At 35.9% G+C, this 22,685-nt stretch overlaps 1 protein-coding gene across 3 annotated transcripts in view; it reads right to left on the minus strand.

Annotated features, from left to right (window-relative positions):
* Positions 1–22,685, minus strand: part of brinp2 (bone morphogenetic protein/retinoic acid inducible neural-specific 2) — an 87,864-nt gene that overhangs the window by 12,176 nt on the left and 53,003 nt on the right. For all 3 annotated transcript variants that reach the window (XM_079612603.1, XM_079612602.1, XM_079612601.1), the window contains 2 exons: positions 20,924–21,029; positions 15,660–15,896 (listed from right to left, as the gene is read on the minus strand). In XM_079612603.1, coding sequence (XP_079468729.1) covers positions 15,660–15,896; positions 20,924–21,029 — 343 coding nt within the window. The remainder of the gene's footprint in view (positions 1–15,659; positions 15,897–20,923; positions 21,030–22,685) is intronic.

The raw sequence follows: 22,685 nt of genomic DNA on the forward strand, positions 1-22,685 counted from the left end.
CGCCAACTGATGTAGGGTTATGTTATTCAGCTCAGCTTTAACAAAAACACGAACAGTATACAAAATATGATAATATTCGGCCTCAAATACAAAAAAAACATATTTATTTATTTAGAATAATTGTCAGTGAAATGAGCTTAATAAAATAACAATAAAACAATAAAATGACAATAACATGTATGAATCTATACATCTAAATACAACTTACTATATATTATATATATATAATCCTCTTACAATTTGTCTAGTTTATTTTGATGTTTAATTAAGGTTTATTGATAGAAAATTGCAGTCACACAAATCATGGTTTTAAACAGGTTTTTAAATATTCATGTCCCAAAGACAGTCAAAATTTTATTAGACTATCGTGAGATTGATAATCAAAAAAATGTAAGATCATCCTTTCAATGACAATTTGATGAAAATAAATAAATAAAGATGCAAAAATAAAATAATTATGACGATTTGTATTCTTGCCCAATTTTGTTCATTATTTGTACCTCAGTCGCGTTTGTGGTTTTGTTGGAGAAGAGATTATGGTCTATTAGTCATGCTCAAAAAAAAAAAAAAAAAGAGAGAGAGAGAGAGAGAGAGAGAGAGAGAGAGAGAGAGAGAGAGAGAGAGAGAGAGGAGAGAGGAGAGAGAGAGAGGAGAGAGAGAGAAGAGAGAGAAGAGAGAGAGAGAGAGAGAGAGAGGAGAGAGGATAGAAGAGAGAGAAGAGAGAGAGAGAGAGAGAGAGAGAGAGAGAGAGAGAGAGAGAGAGAGAGAGAGAGAGAGAGAGAGAGACAGAGAGAGAGAGAGAGAGAGAGAGGGGCGTTCTGCAGAGTTTTTCCGCTCATCTGTATGAGAAAAGCAGATCTCACTCAGTATTCCATCACTCATAGAGAGTTATAAACTCCCTATCCCCTCCCAATACGCCTCTGAATTTCATTATACAATATTATTCTCAGCTTCCATGCAAGGTCAGTAAGATTAAAAAAAACAAAACAAAAGCATTAGGTGGTCTGCAACTTATTTGAAGTAACTGTTTGAAGTTTCACTCACGCAGAGAGATGAATTAAAGTGGAAAGACCAGCTATTTTCAAATAACTTATCACCTAAGGAATTGAATAAGATAACGTGACACAAATATACAATTTAACTTTATGAAATATCACCAGTCGTCTACTGGCCTTCAGATGGAAAGCACAAGCTGGAAAGCTACTGTACGTTATTTTCTCTACTTTAAAGATGCCTCGAGATTAAGGCTTTAGCTGCTTACAGCTTTTTTCATTACCTATAGGCTATAGCTAATGAAACATTTCAGTTCAATCCCATGTTTCTGTCAGACTGCCCCCCTTTATCTTTAAAGCATTTTTTGAGGCTCAGGGCTGAATTGAAGTCTGCATGGCACTGGAGCTCAGTCTCCTGCCCACATTAGTGCTCTGACAGCAGGGGTGACATCACATGCTTGAAAGGAAGCAGTTCAGTGACCCCTGATGCTATCCAGGAACAGAACTCTGATGGATCTGCTCAGTCGGCTGGCATCTTTACACAAGAAAATCCTTGATTTCACTGTTTGACAAATAATTGCAGAGAAATGAAGTGGGGATCTGCCACAGGATTTAGGACTGGAAAACAAAAGTGTGTGCATGCTGCTTATGAGCCTAATATGCATATTATGTATTTGTCAGCATGTGTAATTTTTCATACATGATCCGCAGTTTTGATTATACATGCACACTAGGAATAATGCAAACAAGTCCAGATGGCTCGATGAATTGAACAGGTGTGTGGTTAAATGTTGCTTCCTTTACATAAGCAAAACAATGAACTGAAGCACATAATAGAAAGAAAAAAAAACAGAATCATATCAGGGTCATTAAATCGTGTTTATATCTCTGAGAAATATTCTCAGAAAAAAAAAAAGGAATTATTTTATTGCATGTGTATTTTTAGGCCCCCCTGAGGTTGTGTTGAGTCGAGCATTTGATGTCAACTTATTTGCTCTGCTTTGTTGCACTGCTATTGCAGATGAATGAATGCTGTCAAACTGAAACAATTGAGATCAAAAGAAAAAAGAAGCCAAAAGAAAACAAATGTGTGTAATAAATTAATATAATATAAATTAATATAAATTGATTCAATATATATATTTTATATTCAATATAATTGTAATCATGTATTTATTTATTTATAATTTATTTTAATATAATATAATTCATTGATTTACTGATTTTAACTACAGCAAATTCATTAACTAAAGTTAAAATTCGTAAATGAATATAAAAATAATAACAATAATTGTATTTATTTACAATATTGTTGATATTACCTTTACAGCAAAAATATAATAATATTGTAATTTTTTTTTGGAGGACAGAATATACTAAAACAATCCTATACAAAATAATATAACAGACTTTTGACTCCAAACCTTTTTGCTACTGAGATGACAACTTCTCTGTGCGCCCACTAGCAGTCTCCACTATATTTAACTCTTGCCGTTGCTCTGTCACATGGAGTCATATCTCCCTCATTTATAACAGTCAATGATATCAGTAAATGGACTGCTCAGAGTCCTAGAGAAAATGATGTATGTCTACTTAAACTCATCATCATGATCATCATCACAGTGCAGATATGACTTCCAATTAGTCTGTCTTGCTTTTCTTCCTTTTGAGGAAGCAAATGACCTTGATTACCCTGCTCTGCTAGAAAGATTGCTACACGTGTGAATGCTAATATCAGTGTGTTTTTATTGATCCTAGCAAATATATAATTCAACAGAGCTGTACAGAGCATGGGGAATACCTCCCCTTCTATGCTGATGTACCACCAATTACATGTAATATCTCAATGCCAGTAAAGAGCTTGTGGAAAAACATAAATCTTAGCAATCACAGCAGGGAGGAAGTGAGGATACGTTTCAGGCTTTCTTCCTCAAGAAAGCATTTGTTGCCTTCAGCAACTTAAATGGTGTTTGTTGGTCTGTCTTTTTCATTCTTTTCTTTCTTGCTTTTTTAGTCTTTGTGAATTCACTCTTTTTCTTTAAAATTTTGTGTGAATTGCAGGCCTGTTTAGTGGGCACAATTCCTCCCTGCATGCGTTTTGTAGACCCTGTTATGCTTAGTTACATTCTTTTGCGTGTTTTAGGTCATGTGTGGAGCTCTTAGTTTAGTCACATTAAAAGACAATCTGACATGCAGTGAGCAGTTAAACTCTACCCTAATCTCGCTGTTCCACATGTCATTGCGCCAAGGTGACACCAAACTGTCATGCTGCGATGTTCGCATATTCTATTCCCTACCTTTATTTTTCAGGGTTGACATTTATATTTTGCAACCTCCTCTAAAACTGTAGAAAAACATCCTTTGTGTGGGAGTTTGTGACTATTTGCTTTTCAGTGAAAACCTACTTGGCTGTCCACAGATTGCATGCTTTACACAAAGACTACGATCTCATCATAAGTGTTTTGGAAATAGCACGCAATCACTATTTACCTTCCGCCTGACCAGATTTATTATATTTCAGAGTGACTCATGATCACCCTGTATCTACTGGTTTGGCTGCCGTCACAATTGTTGGATATTGGAAAGGCCAATATCTGACCCATACAATTACATTTTTATTGGGTTCACGGATATTGCCTAGAGGACCAAAAGCTCTGCCGAAGGATACAGTGATTCACACTAATGGGTGCATGTGATTCACATTAATGACCAATACTGAAAAGAAAATCTCTAATACCAATAACCAACAATAGACTAATATATGGCCCTATGCATCCCTAGCAAACACTGCTAAATGTAAATGGTTGTCAAATAAGAAGACAACTGAAAATCAGGAAGACTTTGACCCCTTGGTACTCCCCCATAATGGAAAAGTAAATTTTCTAACAATTGTACAAACATTAACATTCCATTGACCAATGCCAGAGTAATGACTTAAATGGACTGTAAATATCTGCAAACATTGATTTTGAAGCTTCCAATCCAAAACAAGAAAGGCAGAACAAAGAGGTGAGGACATGATAAGTAGCTGTTGACTGAGTATCTCTGACATGCAAGAAAAGCTTATACCTCTCACCCACCATTAACCACTCAATCTTTTCCCATTAGTGCTGCAGTGCCTTTTGATTTTGATGAATTTATATAACATGCATCAAGGCCTATTCTCTAGTGATGAATGCAGATATCGATTGTGCCTCTCCGATGACTGCCTCAACCAACTTCATGGCAATTAGAGCAATTAATCTAGACATGGCTGATTCTTACAACACAGCTACTGTTGTTCACTGTTCAACATTGAAATTTGACAAAAACAGCTGCACATCCTGTTGAAAAATGAAAATGGGACTGAGATTTAATATGTGGAGGCATCACAAGTGCAATATGTACTATAATGATAACATTTAGAGTTGGCATAATGTCATCATTTTTACACCAGTGAGGGATCCTTGCTCAAACCGACTATTGCGGAAATAAAGGTTGGCGACACAACGGAATTTAAAAAGAAAACATGAGTTCACAACACAACAAAATTAAGCCACAACACAACGCAATGTAAAATGTACAACACAACCAAATAAAGCCGCAACACAACGGAAATGCTCCCGACCACTAGAAGGCTCTCGGCGCGTGATAAAGTTAGTTTTCAATCCCACTGTTCTATAGTCAGCAGCCTAAAAAAATATATCAACACCAGAATTAGTTTTAACAGTATGTAGCTACACTCTAAAAAAATGCTGGGTTGTTTCAACCCAACTTTGGGTAAAATATGGACAAACCCAAACGTTGGGTTAAAAATTTTATGTAAAAATTTAACCCAACGGCTGGGTTTGTCCATATTTTACCCAAAATTGGGTTGAAACAACCCAGCATTTTTTAGAGTGTAACCATTGAATATCGACATGTATTAATTCAAAATCACCTACGTGCATTAGCTGCATATTTATACTCTAGATAGAATGCTTTGACGCACTACCACAGCATCTAAGGGTACGTCTGCCAATTCTTCCAAGTTATTAAATTTTTTATTAATTCAAATTACTTTTAACATTCAAAAACAGACATGTTCAAAACCCAAAGCTTGATTGTAGTGTAGTAGACTGACTTATTAGGTGTCTTTTGTCCAATAGCTCCCTTCATGTATTTACAGAAAACAATTATTTTTAGGAAATTTCGGTAATATAATAATAAAAAATTCTAGTTTCAAAGGTTGTAGCCTAGTTCCTAGTTCACTATTTACCTTCCGCCTGACCAGATTTATTATATTTCAGAGTGACTCATGATCACCCTGTATCTACTGGTTTAATTCAAAATCACCTACGTGCATTAGCTGCATATTTATACTCTAGATAGAATGCTTTGACGCACTACCACAGCATCTAAGGGTACGTCTGCCAATTCTTCCAAGTTATTAAATTTTTTATTAATTCAAATTACTTTTAACATTCAAAAACAGACATGTTCAAAACCCAAAGCTTGATTGTAGTGTAGTAGACTGACTTATTAGGTGTCTTTTGTCCAATAGCTCCCTTCATGTATTTACAGAAAACAATTATTTTTAGGAAATTTCGGTAATATAATAATAAAAAATTCTAGTTTCAAAGGTTGTAGCCTAGTTCCTATTAACCAGACTGACTTACAACAGGTGAAATTGTGCCGATAGCTCCCTGTATGCACAGTACACAATTTGTTTTTTTATAAAAAAATGAGGACTTCTGTAATTCACCTAAATGTGTTTTTTTTTTCATGTCCCAAAGCTTGTGGTACTGGTTCCTTGTGACCAGACTGACTTATTACAGGTGAATTCTGCAATTCACCAAATGGTTTTTATTTTTATTCAAATTATATTGTAATAAATTATACATTTTAACCACTTGGTGGTATAAATAGGCAGCTATAATTCATAGGTGATTTTGAAGTAATATTTTATGTCGATATACAATGGTTACATACTGTTAAAACTAATCGTGGTATTGATATATTAAGACTGACGATTCTACAGAACAATGGTAAGGGAAACTAACTTTACCGTGCTTCGAGAACCCTCTAGTGGTCGGGAGCCTTTCCCGTTGTGTAGTGGTTTTATTTCATTGTGTTGTACATTTTCCGTTGTGTTGTGACTCATTTCCGATGTGTTGATTCATTTTGTTGTGTTGTGGACTTTTTAAATTGTGTTGTGTTGTGCATTGTTATGTTTTTCACTTCAGAATACTGATCCAAATAATTAGTAATTCCTTCAGAACGATTTGGTAATACTTGAGTCATTATTACTAGTGGGTTATGATGATCTTCACTTTAGAATTAATTATATATTATACAGTATTCACATTTATTATGAACATATATATAATTTATATATAGTAGTTCTTAGTAGCTACTTCTACTTATACTATAGTACTATATCTACTTATATTATAGTAAATGCTTCTATGCATTTTTTAGCTAATAGTGAACTACCTCATTCGACTGAGCAACTTACTAATTTGTTAATGAGAGTTTCTTGTTAGTTAACAGTAGTTACTAGAATGTTAATAGTGCATTACTCATTTGTTCCTGTGTAGTTATTTATTAATGACATAACAGTATTCTAAAATGTTACCTGTTATTTTTTTACTTTTCTGAGTAGCAGATATATATATATATAAAACCAACACAGACCTGCCAACCTTGCAATTATTTTTTTGAGTACAAATAGTGGGACGGGGAGGGGGTATAATATGAGCTGGTCAACTAGTCTAAAATTAAGAAACCATAGTGATTTAAAATTTATTTAGATTTATTGTTCAGCATTACTTGAGCATTTTATAATTTGCATGGCTGAATGATGTCTTCCTCTTATCTGAGTGAGTGACCATGAATGACGGCGTATTTTAAGATAATCCATGCAATCACTCCCGTGTGATAATCGAATCCAGAGGATTAAGTTAACTCAATACAATATTTCAACTTTCCACATCCACCCCAGGCCCAGGCCGTTTACCTTCAGGAGTCATAAGTACCATGATCACTGTACTTTCCTCGCTTAAATAAGTCAGACGGCAGGCCGCGGGAGTGGAAGGGGGATCGAGTGGGATTCTTTATTGCTGTCGATTTTCAGTTTCTTTTTAATGATAGGCCTTACGCATCTGTCAATCATCCCCGCTTGCTATTTAGGGAATGAACCCAGCGCTATGATTGGTCAAACTCTTCCTCTTTAGCTGTTGTTTGATTTGAGGACTGCGCGTGCACAGAGGCGTCACCGGGTTTTTGCGTAGTTTAGAGTGACACATCGTACCAGCGTAATTTGAGGTAAAAATGTGTGCCCGCTACGCAAAATGCATACAGGTTGGCAGGTCTGCCAACATAGAATCATTAAGAAAATCATTGTCTATATTAAGATATTGAAAAACATAAAGCTTATGGATCCTACAAGAGCAGATGTTTAAAGCAGCATGTTGGATTTCTTCAAAGATAAGATTCATTTCTTTCCTCCATTTATTAATCTTTGTATCAGTGCCATGAACTGTTGTGGTGAATAGTGCTACAGAATAGTAATGTCTTTTTAGCTGTGTGTGTGTGTGTGGTCCCTCCAAATGACATTATTTAGAGGTGCTCAGTGGATGATCTCAGCGAGAAATGTGACCTGAATTAAAGCCCTTCTCACCCTACTCGAATTACCCCATGTGGATTTGATCCTTTTCCCTTTACACGAGCACATAGATCAGGCCACGTACAAGATGAACTGCCATTGTCTCTCACATTTGTCAGCAGAAGGAGAGCCGGGAAGTGCTCAGGCTACCTACAGGCCTAAGTGGCAGGCAGTCAGAAAGTGACACTCTTCTAATACCGTTGCTGATGACAATGACAGTATTTTTTCTCAGAGTCGAAAACTCATTTTGCACACGCCGCACCGCACAAATCTATCCTCATTTTGTCTGGGCCACCTGCCAGATTTAATGACAGCTGCTTATCAAGGCAGAAAATATATGCAGTTGTGCAGAACAAGGTTTCCCAGCAGTCAGTGGGAGTGTCACTATGTGATAAAGCTTCTTCATAGTAGTCTTTATGTCTGTCTAAATGTAAGTAGGTTTGTTTACTGTAATATTTAAGTGTAAAGTGCAGCTTCCAAGTTAATTTCATTATTGTAACGGATTATTGTTTTCATAAACACAACAAGGGTCTGAAATCTTGACTGTATAATTAAGTGAATTAGATTGTTTCTCTCATTGTTACATATTCTTTCTCACCCCGTTGTAATCATAAATATGTATACGTAGATGCAGCATTTTCAGACACGTTGACGCATTCGCCTTCTTGGAATGGTCAACATCGCAGATCCTGTTGTCACTCACAGAAAATATCAATGAGTTTTCTCCAAATATTGTGTAGCCTCTGGTAGTAAAATTTCAGAAATTTTAATTCCCAATGAAATGGGATAACCTTTTATATGTATTAACCAAATATTACAGGTTTTTAAACTATATTAAGGTTTTAATATAATTTCATTTTTTCACTTTGTCTTATCTAACATTAATGATAAACTCAATCCTATGAAAATCATCTCTAAAAATCAAGTCTAAAACGGATAGATATTCATACATGAGTATAACTACGGTTGCAGAAGCACAGTCAACTTGCTTTCGAGTGTTTACGGACCGAATTTGACTGTTGCGGCCCATAGCAACAGATGTTTGTAATATTTGTTTACATTTTTAACCTAAATGTTAGAATTCAAAAACGACCGATAAAACGGCTGACTTTTCTCTAGTAACATATTCCCGACGTCTCCAATCATTTATCCAAATCATTTAGCCTTTTTTTCATCCAATCAACAACCGATTGATAAAAACAAAGTCCCTATCCTACATTTAAAAGTCCCTTTTACTCGGATGTACATCACAATACTGTACATTTAATTGAAACTTTTACATGTACATTAAAAATGTAAGTAAAATAAAATAAAATGTAATCTAATATATAACTCTGTACATCATGTAGAGTTATATATTTGTAAAATGTAAAACACAGAGATACTCAAACCCCTGAGCACAGAGTTATATAATTTGCCTAGTTCAACCCTCCTAGCTACAGTATATGTAATACAATCAATCAATCAATCAATCAATCAATCAATCAATCAATCAATCAATCAATCAATCAATCAATCATGTACTCATCAGGCAATTTCATGGAGTCTTAGGGAAAGCAGAGGGAAAGTGAAGCCCCAATTGGTAAATGTATAGTACCAGAATATACAGTAGAAAAATTGAGAAAACAGTTATTTGTGCAACTTCAAAAGGTTCTCCTATGGCATCAGGCTGTCAAATGTGTGTGTATGAGTATGCTTATGCTGTGTTAGTAAGTGTGTGAGTGGGTGTCTAGATGTTGTCGATGTGTTATGGAGCTGTCCTACACGAACAGAAACTGACTGTACATCCACAAAGACCTTCGGAAACATCCACAACGTCCAACATTGGACCTTGCTGAAGCTGATGTCCCTAAGCCGGGACCTATCTGTCAGTCTGGGTCCAGTGGGAACCACAGTGAGACACAAGGTCAGTAGAGCTCCTGACAGGATTTTCAAACAATGCATTTCTCTAGATATCATCTGCCTGCATGTGCTCTGCTCTGTCCATCCACTTCCCTTGCCCAACAACAACTTCATGACAGCAACTTCCTGAAGTTTTTAGAAACCCTTTGCAAAAGTTTCTGGACTTTTCTGAAATGCACAAGAGTGACTGTTCCCTAATGCCACTGGTTGTTATGAATGTGTGTGTGAAAGAGAGAGAGACAAATGGTGATACTCCCTACATTGTGAGCAGTGGAACGAATCCGTGGTGAATGTATAATCACAGGGATTGAAGAATTCTGAGCAGTAGGAATATTACAAGACAAGTGTGTTATGTCATCATACATTCAAAATATTTTTTACCCAAACAAAGAGGAGAAATCAAAACCATTGCATGCGAAGACGAGCATCAGAAAATGAGATGCGCAAAGTAAACAGAAGATAAATAATAAATATTATTTTTCCAAAATGGTTAGTAGCTATATTTGCATGGATTTTGCAAGTCAGATTAAACTGCTTTTATTTATTTTTATTTATATGCAGTAATTTTTAGGTAAAAATCCTGAAACATTGAAATGACATTTTGATGATAAAAAAATAATAAACCTGCTATTCTGCTTAAGAAAACAAATGGCTTGACATCTTAAGCATCCTATTAGAATCTGAACTGTTAAACGTACTTTGTCAATTGCAACAGCAAAACATAAGGGAAGGACATGCTATCCATAATTCATTTTCTAAATCCACAGCAATTATTCCCCCAAGCAACATGCAAATATTAAATAAGAAACTGGCATTTTCGCATTTGCGAATATGCGATAGGTCGACCTACGCTGAGTTGTTTATTGGCTTCTTTAGCGAAAGCGAAGCACTTGTGGGATTTGTTGGGGAGAAGTATCATGTTTATGACAGTAGTACAGTTTTGTATAATCCCTTCTTAGACTCACCAGCGCTGTTGCTGGGCGAATCCATTCGTTCTGCTAGCTGATTTAACCCGAAGTGAATGGACTCGTAAAATCTTGCACATGCTGGAGAACTCGGGATACGGCGTTCTTTAATCTTAAAAACAGCATTCACTACCCGTGCCAAGCTAATCTACCTCTGATTTACTCAGTTTATGAGGTAATGAGAAGCATGGTGAAGCCATTTACAACCTGCATTAAGTTAATCAAATGCCAAATGGGAAATGTTTTTATTAAGCGGGCTACTGTGTGCTACATTTGACATGTAATACATACAGTAATCAAACAGTTTGAATAATATTTTAGCTCTCTCTAAAGTAAGGAATTCTATTCGCCAAAGTTGTCCATTAAGAAATGTAGGAAGCCTTTTTAAACGTCGAGAGGGAAATTCTTTGTGAGACAGAAGGATATATCAGAATATGTGCGCTGAGTGTAATCCTCTTTATACAACCTCTGGTTGGTAAATGGGTGCCATTTATTGAACCAAAAAAAAAATCAATTCACTGAAAAAAAGGACCTTCATTTGTTGTTTATTGCTATCTGTCACATTCAAACTGCAAAAGCGCCTTATCTAAGTACAGGCTCTGGGAGCTTGAGCAACTAATTGAGCCCATAAATGGACAAAACCCCAGTGAAAATTTCCATTGGCAGACTCTGATGAGGATAAACATGTTGCCAGGTTGATTGTTGGTGGTATGTATCAAATAACACCATGTCTTCACCATTTTTTAATTAACATAATGGAACAGATCAGCTAATCAAGCAATGAATTGAAGGATGAGGGACACAGTAGTTTTACACTGCCAGACTAGACTTTTAAATGCTGAATTTACTGTTGTAAACATGGAACTTAATTATTTGCTCCAACTAAAATGCTTTTGTGAATGCTTATTAGCAGACTTTTGAAATAACACTGGTCTTTTTTGAAAGTAGACACTTTAAGAGTCAGAATCAATTTAAATCATAAAGAAAATGAGACATGTCTTGTTCGAGAAGCCGTTTCACTCAGAAATATCTCATCACAACTGGGAAGAAAAACTACCGAAACTTGTTTCATGCTGAACACAAAAGAAGATATTTTGAAGAATATGGGTAACTAAATAGTTGATGGATCCCATTGACCCATTAAAACATGGTGTTAATTATTCCATTACTTTCCATTATGTTAATCTTCCATAGTAAGAAAAAATAAATACATTTGGAAGTCAATCTAGCCCATCCACTGTTTGGTTACCGACATTCTTCAAAATATCTTTTGTGTTCAGCAGAAGAAAGAAATTCATACGGGTTTGGATTGAGGGTGAGTAAATGATGACAGAATTTTCATCTTTGGGTGAACCCTTTAAAAGCAGCCTCTAACTGTGCATATGAATGTAACACGTGCATCATAAATGAGTGTTCCTACCATGTTTATAGATCAGTGGTTTCCACTCTAAATGCTCATCAGGTCAGCTTAATTTAATGTAATAGAGCAAAAATTATGATTATTTATCTAATGTTCTGTATGTGACATAAACACGACAATCCATCAATGTTTAGCGAAATATGCATCTGTATTTCAAGCCCTACTGGATATTGACGTGACAGATTAACTGAAGCTCGTGTGATTAAACAGGTACTTGCTTCTTTATTACATTTATTAAGTCCCGTTTTGCATGTTTTGATGTATAACTTAAGTCTAACACAAATTAATATACAGCTGTTTCTGGAATGTTTTTATCTTTCAACAGTGATGTAATATTGAAGCGGAAGTCTTATATACTTTGATACGTAGTTTTATTAATATTAATGATAGTAGGTCTACAGTTTGCAGTAGATGTAAATGAATCTAAACAAACAGACATCGGGCCAAGTGTGTGGGTGCTACAATCATTTTGTGGTTTAGAAAGCAATCCAATAGGAGATCTCGGCTAAGAAATGGTCAACGCGTGGTGCTTTTGAACAAAGTTGAACGAAGTGCACTGAGGTTCAGATTGTGAGGGAAGATAATTTCACATCCCCAAGTCCACAAAGGACAGATATACACAATCCCACCCACACACCAATACAAACAGTGAGTATTAGTGTGTGGGTGGGATTGTGTATATCTGTCCTTTTTAAGATGCAGTGTAGAAGGCTATACGTTTTTTTTTGTCTTTTGTTCTTCGATTTGTTTTTCCACTTGGTTTGATGTTTGATATTGAGTGTACTGATATTCCTACATGTACATACAATCCATACAATACTTTCTTTGGAGCCACTATGCAAACTTGATATCATGGTGCCGGACTGTAAATGTGCACATGGTGCTTTGTTTTTTTTGTTTTTCTTTTGTTTTGGTGCGGTTTTCCCCCCAATATTTTTTTAACATTGTTTATCGGAATCCTGCATGACAAATCAGTTTCCCATTCTAAATCTGAACGAATGTTCTCCCTCTCCTATTTGGCCTCCTGACAATAGGGACAGGTTTCTGCGAGTCTGGATAAATAAAACCCTTACGATGTAGCTATGCTATGGCCAAAGAGCCCTTTCCCCAAGCCTAGCACTTCACCTGCTGAAAGGAGATATGCGTTCTTATGAGTGCAGCGCCACAGTTAAAGGGATTTGAGCTGCTTTCATTAATGCTCCATCACTGAGCAGGAGAAGCTTTTAGAGCCAGCTAGGGTTTATCTCTCTGATTGAATCATTCTTTGAATGTGGAAACACTCAGCTAGGAGAAAAACCTGAGGTGCCATCTTTCTATGCTTCTCTCTCTTCGGCTCGCTTTACTTTGGGTTTGCTCTCCCTCTCTCTCACACACACACTATACCAGCATTATTCAAACCGAAGATTTTATCAGTCCGGCCTTCTCGCAACCAGAGCAATAAAACAGACAAACCCTCCCTCTTGTCGGTTTAGTTTCTACTCCAAGGTGCAAATGTATCATAGTCAGTGAACTTTAAAGAACTCTGAATTAAACCCAAACATGGGTCCCATTTATCAAAGTAGTCCACAGTTCATTATTGAGTTGTAGGCCCTTGCAGGCTTTTTCAGGGTTTTCAGAAACAAATGGACCAATAACACCCACGAGTCTTTCGACACACGAGTAAAATACACCACACAGTTATTTTAAAGTTCCCCTGTAGTCAATAATTTTATCCGTTAAAACTCATCTTTGATCACCAAAATGACTTTTTTTTTCTTCTTCATGCCTTAAAATAACTTGAATATAACTCTACAACCTTGCTTTATATAGCCTAGTATGCACAGATACATGAATATGCAAATTAGCCCCGCCTCCACTCCACTGACAGTAATTAATATGATTAGCCTTTTGCTCGACTACGTTATCAAAAAGCTAATGTGTTGCTAATGTTGCACAAACCATGTTCCCGTTCACCAACTCAGAGTCAGACTTCTACACATCAGTATCCTTAGAAACGCTGTGAACAACTTAGAACATCAGTGGAGAACGGCATATAGTTCATCATAGCATCGTAAAGTACATCATTTACATAATTCACCCGCTATATTTCTAAATGTACCCAATTTTTCATATTAACAGAAAAAAATACTGGGATAACCTTGCTTCTTCACTGCTTCACAGCATAGTTAATGATAAAGCCCGCCCGCACATTGACGTGATTTGTTACAAGGTAGTTTGTGACGTAAGGAACATTGTCGATTTCAAACTGTCTTTGGTTCACTGCAGTTTTGAGAAAATACTCAGCAATGGTGTTGACTTATGAAATTGCACATGGTTTGTCTTAAAGCCTTTTAAAAATACCACATAGATATATAAACAACATTAAAAACTTGATTTTTACCAAAAGGGGTCTTTAAAGAAATATAACAGCAGGAAGCTTTTAAAGCCAAAATTCCATACTTCTATACAGAAATATTGTTATTTTTACTTATCTAATAATAATATTATTATATATGTGGCTTTTAGTGTGAAACGCATTAAAATACAAACACTACTGTTCAAAAGTTTTGGGTCATTAAGATTTAAAATAACATATTCTTGAAGGAAATGTTTTATGCTCAGCAAGGCTGTTTTTTATTTGATCAAAAAGCAGTTATATTGTGAAATATTAATACAATTTAAAATAATTGTTTTATATTTGAATATATTTTAAAATGTAATTTATTCCTGAAGGCAAAGAATATTCAGCATCATTACTCCAGTCTTCAGTGTCAAATGATCCTCCAGAAATCATTCTAATATGCTGAATTTGCTGCTCAAGAAACATTTCTTATTATCAATGTTAAAAATGGTTGTGCTGTGTAATATACTGTGAAAAGCGTGTTACATTTCATCAGGATTCTTTGATGAATTAAAAAAAAGGTTAAAAACATTTACTTTTTTGACCAATTTATTTTATATCCTTGCTGATATTAATTTCAATATGTATATATATTTTACTGACCCCAAACTTTTGAACAGTTCAGTGTACATTTTTAAGTGTCAAAATACTTTTTGGAGCAGCAGTTGTTCTTTAATTGTACCCATCGATTGCTTGTCTGATATTGAATTCAATAACACTGACTTTTTAATATATGCAGTCTGTAGGGGTTGTTGTTGTTTCTTGAACTTAACATTTAGCAGATGCTTTTCATCCAAAGCGGCATACAATACACTAATTGTAGAGACAATTCCCCAGGTGCAGCTTGGGGTTAAGTGCTTTGCCTATGGACACAATGGTAACAGAGCAGGATTGTTTTCTCATTAACTCTCCCATTTCCTTGGACACCTGGGATTGTACGTCTAGCCCTTGTGTTTGAAGCACAGATCCTTAACCATTACGCCACTGCCCATACAGTATTACCCCATGCATTATCAATGTAAGTGTAATTAAAAGATGCTTTGCTAAAGCTGTGGCACAGCGCTAGTGTCTTTTCAGTGCCTTTTCAGTTCTGATGTTCTTTTCATAGTGTATATACGTGCAAGGTACATCTGTTTACACTGCGGTGAACTCAGGAACCTTGTGAGAAAGAGTTGCTGAGGGAATATGACAGTATATCAATCATCTGTCAAGATTGAGATATAATACCAATGAGATTTACCTGTCATTTTAAACCTGAGAAGTTCCACTCACTGATTTAATCCAGTGAAGACACGGAGTGAGTGTGGAAAGGTGTTCTAACCCCAGAGATTATACAAGAGATTTTAACACTTCCATGGCCATCAGATTAACCTACCTGACTCCATGAAGTCATTGTTGAGGTTGACCCAGGACTCTTTGCTCTTTCGCAGACTCTCCTCCATAGCTTTGATGTCTGCAAAGGGGCAGTTACAATCAGGGAACTTTGCGGAGCAGCGGCACCAGCAGTCATTGTTGCGGCACAGTAGCTCGCCCTCTGAATTACACGCCACGTAACTGAGCGCCGCCTCCACAAAACGATTCCGCAGAAACTCAGGAAGCACATCCTGCAGACCTGTGAATGGGGGAAAGTGAGAAATATCGGTTTACTGTCATGTTAGACTCAGAACTAAACTGAAATTTGATTCCAAGACTAGATAAAAGTTACACAACACGTTTTTCTGCTGCTAGGTTGGTAAACAAGTTCAGAATGGTGTTTGGATTTGTTATAGTCTTATACGTTTGTCCAACATCTCAAAGCACCACTAGGTCACCACTAGGTCTTTTTTTGTCCATTCCCGTATGGACAAAAAAAAAAAAAAAAAAAAAAAAATCAATCCCTGAGTCATATGACACCACTATGAACCCACCCATCATCTGTCCTCTGGCTATCCTCTCCTCTCCTCACCCCATCTCTCTCTCAACTTCCTTTACTCTCTAAGTAATATGTTTCCTTTTTTATATTTAGAACAATACATTAACGCAGAGGCATCAAGAGGACAGCTGAAATTATGAGGAAAAGTGCCCTTCTTGCATGGGAAATTTTCCAGATCCAGACCAGTTGATATTTTTCACTTGACCTTACATCAACAGCAAGCAACTATTATATATATATATATATATATATATATATATATATATATATATATATATATATATATGTATGATAATCTGTTATTTGTCTATTATTAATAGTCTCATTTTTGGACCATTAGTCAACAATCACAGGTCCACGGAGGTGCATCTTTAATCTAAGCGATCTGAGTGTTCGCTAATATCAGACTCACTCACAGATCATCATTTCAAAGTTCAAGTTGCAGTGTAATTTCAAGTGGATTTGTAATTAAAACCTGACTTGAAGTGGTAAACCAGATGTCTAGACTGGTTGTGAACATGATAGGTGGGCATTATTACTTTCACTGGGTCTTTTTCTTCTGTCTATTATTTTAAATAATATTTTCAAAACTCAAAATACCACTGCAATGTAGACATGTTACTATTGCCCTGATTTTGCTCAGCAGTACAGTGAAGGCTGAGTTGGGAAACAGAGAGCATGTAAAGTGGGTCAGAGAGACTGGCAGCCTGACTGCTCTAACAGCATCAATGATGGGAGTCCTATTTGGGACGGAGAGGTCTGCTATGTCAGCGCAGTAATGGGGTAATGGGATGAATAAAGACCAACAATCTCTGTGGCAAGGTCATTCGGCCGTAAACCTCTGTCATGAACTGCAGGCACGCTGCAGACAGGGAATCAATGCGGCTATTGCAGAATTCTCTTGCCCGATTAGATATTTTGATAGTAGGCAATGGAAGAATTGACATTTGCCCGGGAAACTAATTATTGATTTTCTTGAGCGATTTGGGACAAGCGGTAACAAGATGGTACAATTGTAAACAGGGTCCAAAATTAATTGTTTTCCACACTTGCCAATAGCAGGTGAATTGAGGAAATAAAGCTTTTTTTTCATGAATCTGTATTTTGCATTCTGCTTTTTTCCCCCCTTCTTTTTAAAATAATTATAAATTGATCTTTTATAATGTAATATGTACACTACCGTTCAAAAGTATGGGTGCGTTAAAATTTTTCAGTGCTTTTGAAAGGAGTCTCTAAAAATCAGTAATATTGTGAAATATTATTACAAATTTCCAGTTGAATATACTTTGAATAGGGCTGTCAAAAGATTAATCGCGATTAATCGCATCCAAAATAAAAGTTTGTGTTTGCATAATATATGTGTGTGTACTGTGTATAATTATTATGTATAAATACACACACATTCATGTATATGTTTAAGAAATATTTGCATTTATATACTGTATATAAATTTATATAATTTATATTTTATATAAATATGTTATATATAAATATAACCAATTTTTCTTAAATATATACATGATTGTGTGTGTTTTTATATATATAAATAATTATGCACAGTACACACACATATATTATGCAAACACAAACTTTTATTTTGGATGCGATTAATCGTGATTAATCTTTTGACAGCCCTAATTTTTAAATGTAATTTTTACCTGTGATGGTAAAGCAGAATTTTCAGCAGCCATTACTCCAGTCTTCAGTTTCACATGATCATTTAGAAATCATTCTAATATGCTGATTTAGTGCTATAAAAATAAGATATCTTATTATCATTAATGATGAAACCAGTTGTGCCACTTAATATTTTTGTGGAAACCATGATACATTTCTTCAGGATTCTTTTTATGAATAGAAAGTTAAAAACAACAGCATTTATTAAAAAAAAAAAAAAAAAAAAAAGATTAATACTGTTAATACAAGAAAGCAGTGTTGTCAGAAGTTCATATTCATTTTTAAACAACACAATACGAATGTTTTAACTTAGGAGTTAAATCAATATTTGGTGGAATAACCCTGATTTTCAATCACAGCTTTCATGCGTCTTGGCATGCTCTCCACCGGTCTTTCACATTGATGTTGGGTGACTTTACGCCACTCCTGGTGCAAATATTCAAGCAGCTCGGCTTTGTTTGATGGCTTGTGACCATCCATCTTCCTCTTGATCACATTCCAGAGGTTTTCAATGGGGTTCAGGTCTGGATATTGGTCTGGCCATGACAGGGTCTTGATCTGGTGGTCCTCCGTCCACACCTTGATCGACCTGGCTGTGTGACCTGGCTGCAATCCTCAGAGTTGGGGAACATTGTCAGAGCAGAAGGAAGCAAGTTTTCTGCCAGGACAATCTTGTACGTGGCTTGATTCATGCGTCCTTCACAAAGACAAGTCTGCCCGATTCCAGCCTTGCTGAAGCACTCCCAGATCATCACGATCCTCCACCAAATTTCACAGTGGGTGCGAGACACTGTGGCTTGTAGGCCTCTCCCAGTCTCCGTCCAACCATTAGATGACCAGGTGTTGGACAAAGCTGAAAACTGATGATCTGAGGGAACATCTTCCAAAGTTAAAACAGTAGTGTTGTGTTGTTTAAAAATGAATATGAACTATACGGTAATTTTCTTTCCATTATTCAAGGTCTGACAACACTGTATATTTTTTTGACCAGTTTGTTGTTTTCTGCAAATAAATGCTCTAAACAACAATGATTTTATTTAGAATTTGGAAGAAATGTTGTCAGTAGTTTATAGAATAAAACAAAAATTTTCATTTTACCCAAACACATATCTATAAATAGTAAAACTGATAATTTTGCAGTGGTCTCTTAATTTTATCCAGAGCTGTATATATATATATATATATATATATATGTATACAAATATGTATTTTACAATTTAAAAGTCTTTACTGTCCCTTTCAAACAATTTAATTCATCTTTGCTGAATAAAGGTATTAATTTCTTTCAAAAAAAGGGGGAAAAAGAGCCCAGTTAGTTAATTTTTTATTGTTAATAACATGTAGAGAAATCTATGCAGACATTTTGGAGAGGAGAACCCCTCTGTTCATTTTGATAGATTTGATCTCCAAAGGCCTTCTCATCAATACTCACCTATGAATTACTTATGAAAGCATTCAGTGCTGAATACATTAATCCACCAGCTCTTCCACCACGTAAGTGAAAGATTCAGATTTCACAGCCCAGCTGTGGGTGCTGAACACCTGCTAATTATATTATGTGAGAAAATGCTCTTCACAGCTTTACCAGGTCTGACATCCTTAAAGAAAGAATCAATGCATTTTGCCTTCATATTCAGCCTTTTTAAATTCCCTTCCCAGTGTGAATATTTATGATGTGTTCCTCAGTATTTATCCGTCGGATTGTGGAAAAACAAGAGACATAATTAGATGCAGTCTTCGTCTTAAGCTTTGGCTTCTGCTGGGTAGAGAGCCAACAGTGTGGGGAGCCTCACAAAAGAGACTGACTTGGATGGCTTTCATACCGGAGACAGCTAAATAGCTGCTCTTGTGCCCCCTCCTCCAGAGTCTCAGCCTTTTTAAAGAGAACGAGAGGAACGTGAATTTTTCCTGTGGATTATTTCAGTCCTCTATGGAATTGACGGATTGATGTTCTAATTTGAAGGGGTCTAAATTCTTCTCTCTGAAAGGACACAGCGCTTTGATTGAAAATATCCTGGGAAGCCCCCAAAAATGTGAATGAAAGAATGCAGAAAGTGACATGCTCAAATATATTTCAAACTCTTCTAGCTAAAACTGCACCCCGCACCCTACATTTTCTTTCCCAAGTCTTTACTCAGCAAAAGATAAGCTTTGGTGCCGAACCCTATGGCTAGCTCATTAAAGTAGTTACACGAATCTGGGCAGCAGGGAACTTGCTTCAGGAGATGGCAGTATTAAGTAGGTTGACAATTTAAATGTCAATGTCAAGAAGGCAGTGAAAATTGACACAGGCCACGTGTATAATTAGCAACGGCTAGAGGCTTAAAACCTTCCTTTTTGCTCTTTTCCATCCTGTTACTTTTCTCTTTTTCTGCTCCTCAGACCACCTCTGACTTGTGGTGACACTGCTGTCACGAGAGTGTGAGTTGAATTAATACAATTCTAAATGCCTGTCTTCTGATAACCCTTTACTTGCTTTTAGAAAGCATGGAGACTATATGAGTATTAAAGTCATGTGTTCCTCTAATGGGGGTCCACCCTTGCCAGACTTTTGACTTGGTCCTCATTACAACTTATTCGGACCAAGAACTGCCCACAGAAAGTTTGACTGGTGTGTAAATGCACCAATTAGAGTTTGCTTTATTTTTGCGTATCGTTTAGGGGCAGGGTTATGAAACAGATTGTGCAAAAAGAATGGACTAGTGTGAATTCAAAATGGGACACAGTGGTTGTTTCTGTAAAAAGTGAATCAGTATCGATTATTTCACTAAAATAGCTCAGAAAACAAAGCAAAATTGAATTTCTTCTTTTGGTGGATATGTCATTTTCCAGTAATCAGATCTACCTCAAAAGTGCTGTTTGTATGTTTATTTATGTTTTTGCCCACCTACTATTTTATTTATTCAGAATATTCTTAAGATCCAGACCATTAATCATGCATTCACTAATACTGCATGTGTCTGCAGTAATTTGCCTGACTGCACTGCAGTTAAAGAACATTTAGTGGTCTAGATGAAGTCAAATACATCTGCCCACAACAGCTGTCTTACCTTTTAGATGGATTTTATTTTCGGGGCTGTGCACTAAGACAGAGCTGACGGAATCCAGGCTGTCGTAGTTGCTGCATCCAAGAGGCCCCGTTCTGGTCTCCGTTACCTAGGAAACAAGGAGATATTTTAATGCCTTATTATCGTTGAAATCATGCACCTGTTTGTTCCTCTTCAGAAGCCGTAGAGTGCTGAGCATATGCAGTTGTCTAAAACAAACCAACACGCCTGTGCAATAAGCCTGAGTCAATATCTAAATGTCACCAAAGCCAATTTCAGCATGTCACCGCTCTCCAAAAAATGCTCACTTTGCAGAGCGCCATAGATATAGCAAATTGACTGTAGTGTAAGGTACCAATGCATTATTAATTTCAATTTCTAGAGAGCAGATCGTCATGTGCAGTGGCATATTTCTGTTAACGGACCCTAGTGTTAAATATAAGGAGACTTTTATGATTCTAAAATAAGGTGTCTGACCTGCCATCTCAACTGGGACTTTTTATACTGTGGCAATGCTCCGAGATTTTTAATTTTTTAATGGCTGTATTTTTTATTTTTTAAATATTCATGGCCCGAATGGGGATCCTTTCCATTAGTGTGTCTTCAATGTGTCTTCTCGTTAATCAATTTATAATGAGATAAAGCACTTATAAATTGGTGTATAAATAAGCATTAGGTGGCATCAACAATTAACAAATCAATGACTATCAAAACATTCAGTGTGTATGTGTGTATATATATATACATATATGTATAGTCAACGTTTTTTTTTTGTGTACATGTGTTTTGTTTTTCTCCACGGGTGGCACATGACTGACTGTGATAGTTTTTGATTTAGTGAATGAGTCTGACTAGGGTAATTTCAACTCCATTATCACTTCATCGATGTCCACAATGCTTTTGTTTTAGTCCATTAGTTGAAAAGAGACTATTTAACATCAGTCAGCTCACAAAAACAGTAAATGTTGAATATTGTCACACCGTATTTATGGTTTTTAAAACGATGTTAAAAACTGGTTGCTGTTACCTTGTTAAATTATAATTTGCTGCTCTTCACAATTTTTAGCAAAGCTAACTAAATTGTTCCCAAAATGAAGTGTGAAACATTGACGCTCATGAAAATGTTTTTAAGTGTGACATGATATTATATCATAACCTACATTAAGCTATTTAATACTGAAAGTGATCTTTATCATTTTTTATGTGTACTACAGAGACTATAGACTATGACTAGATGTCTTTTGTCAATAAGAAACAAGAATATATGTCAGCTTCACTTGGTAAATGCAGTGCATACATTTTTTATCTTGTAGCCTAGTTTTCTAATTCTGCAGAAAATTTATTATTTTCACAAGATGATTTGGCTATGGATTCCATAACTATGTTGTCTGAAGATGTCCTTTACAGCTAATTAATATTAAAAGGCTGTGGAAATTAAATCATGTTTTTTTCTGCATTCACAAAATTTTTGCTCTGAAAAATCTTTCAAAATGCTCTGAAATATCTTGCAAATATTTCACCATCACAAACAGCTTTCTTCTATTAGATTTCGCCCCACCACTTTTGGAAGCATGGTGCCGCGTCTGCTTTGATAGCAGTTGTCACAAAATTTGTGATTTTAGGGGATCATTGTCAGGTCTTTGTCTCTAAATGAAATTCTGTAGCTAATCCATCACAAATCCAACAGAAAAATGCTATGGATTTGGGACCATGTCCTCAAAATCATTAGTTTGGATATTTCAGTTGTGCAATTATATATATATAT

This window comes from Phoxinus phoxinus, assembly GCF_949152265.1.
Source record: "Phoxinus phoxinus genome assembly, chromosome: 5".
Classification (NCBI taxonomy): domain Eukaryota; kingdom Metazoa; phylum Chordata; class Actinopteri; order Cypriniformes; family Leuciscidae; genus Phoxinus; species Phoxinus phoxinus.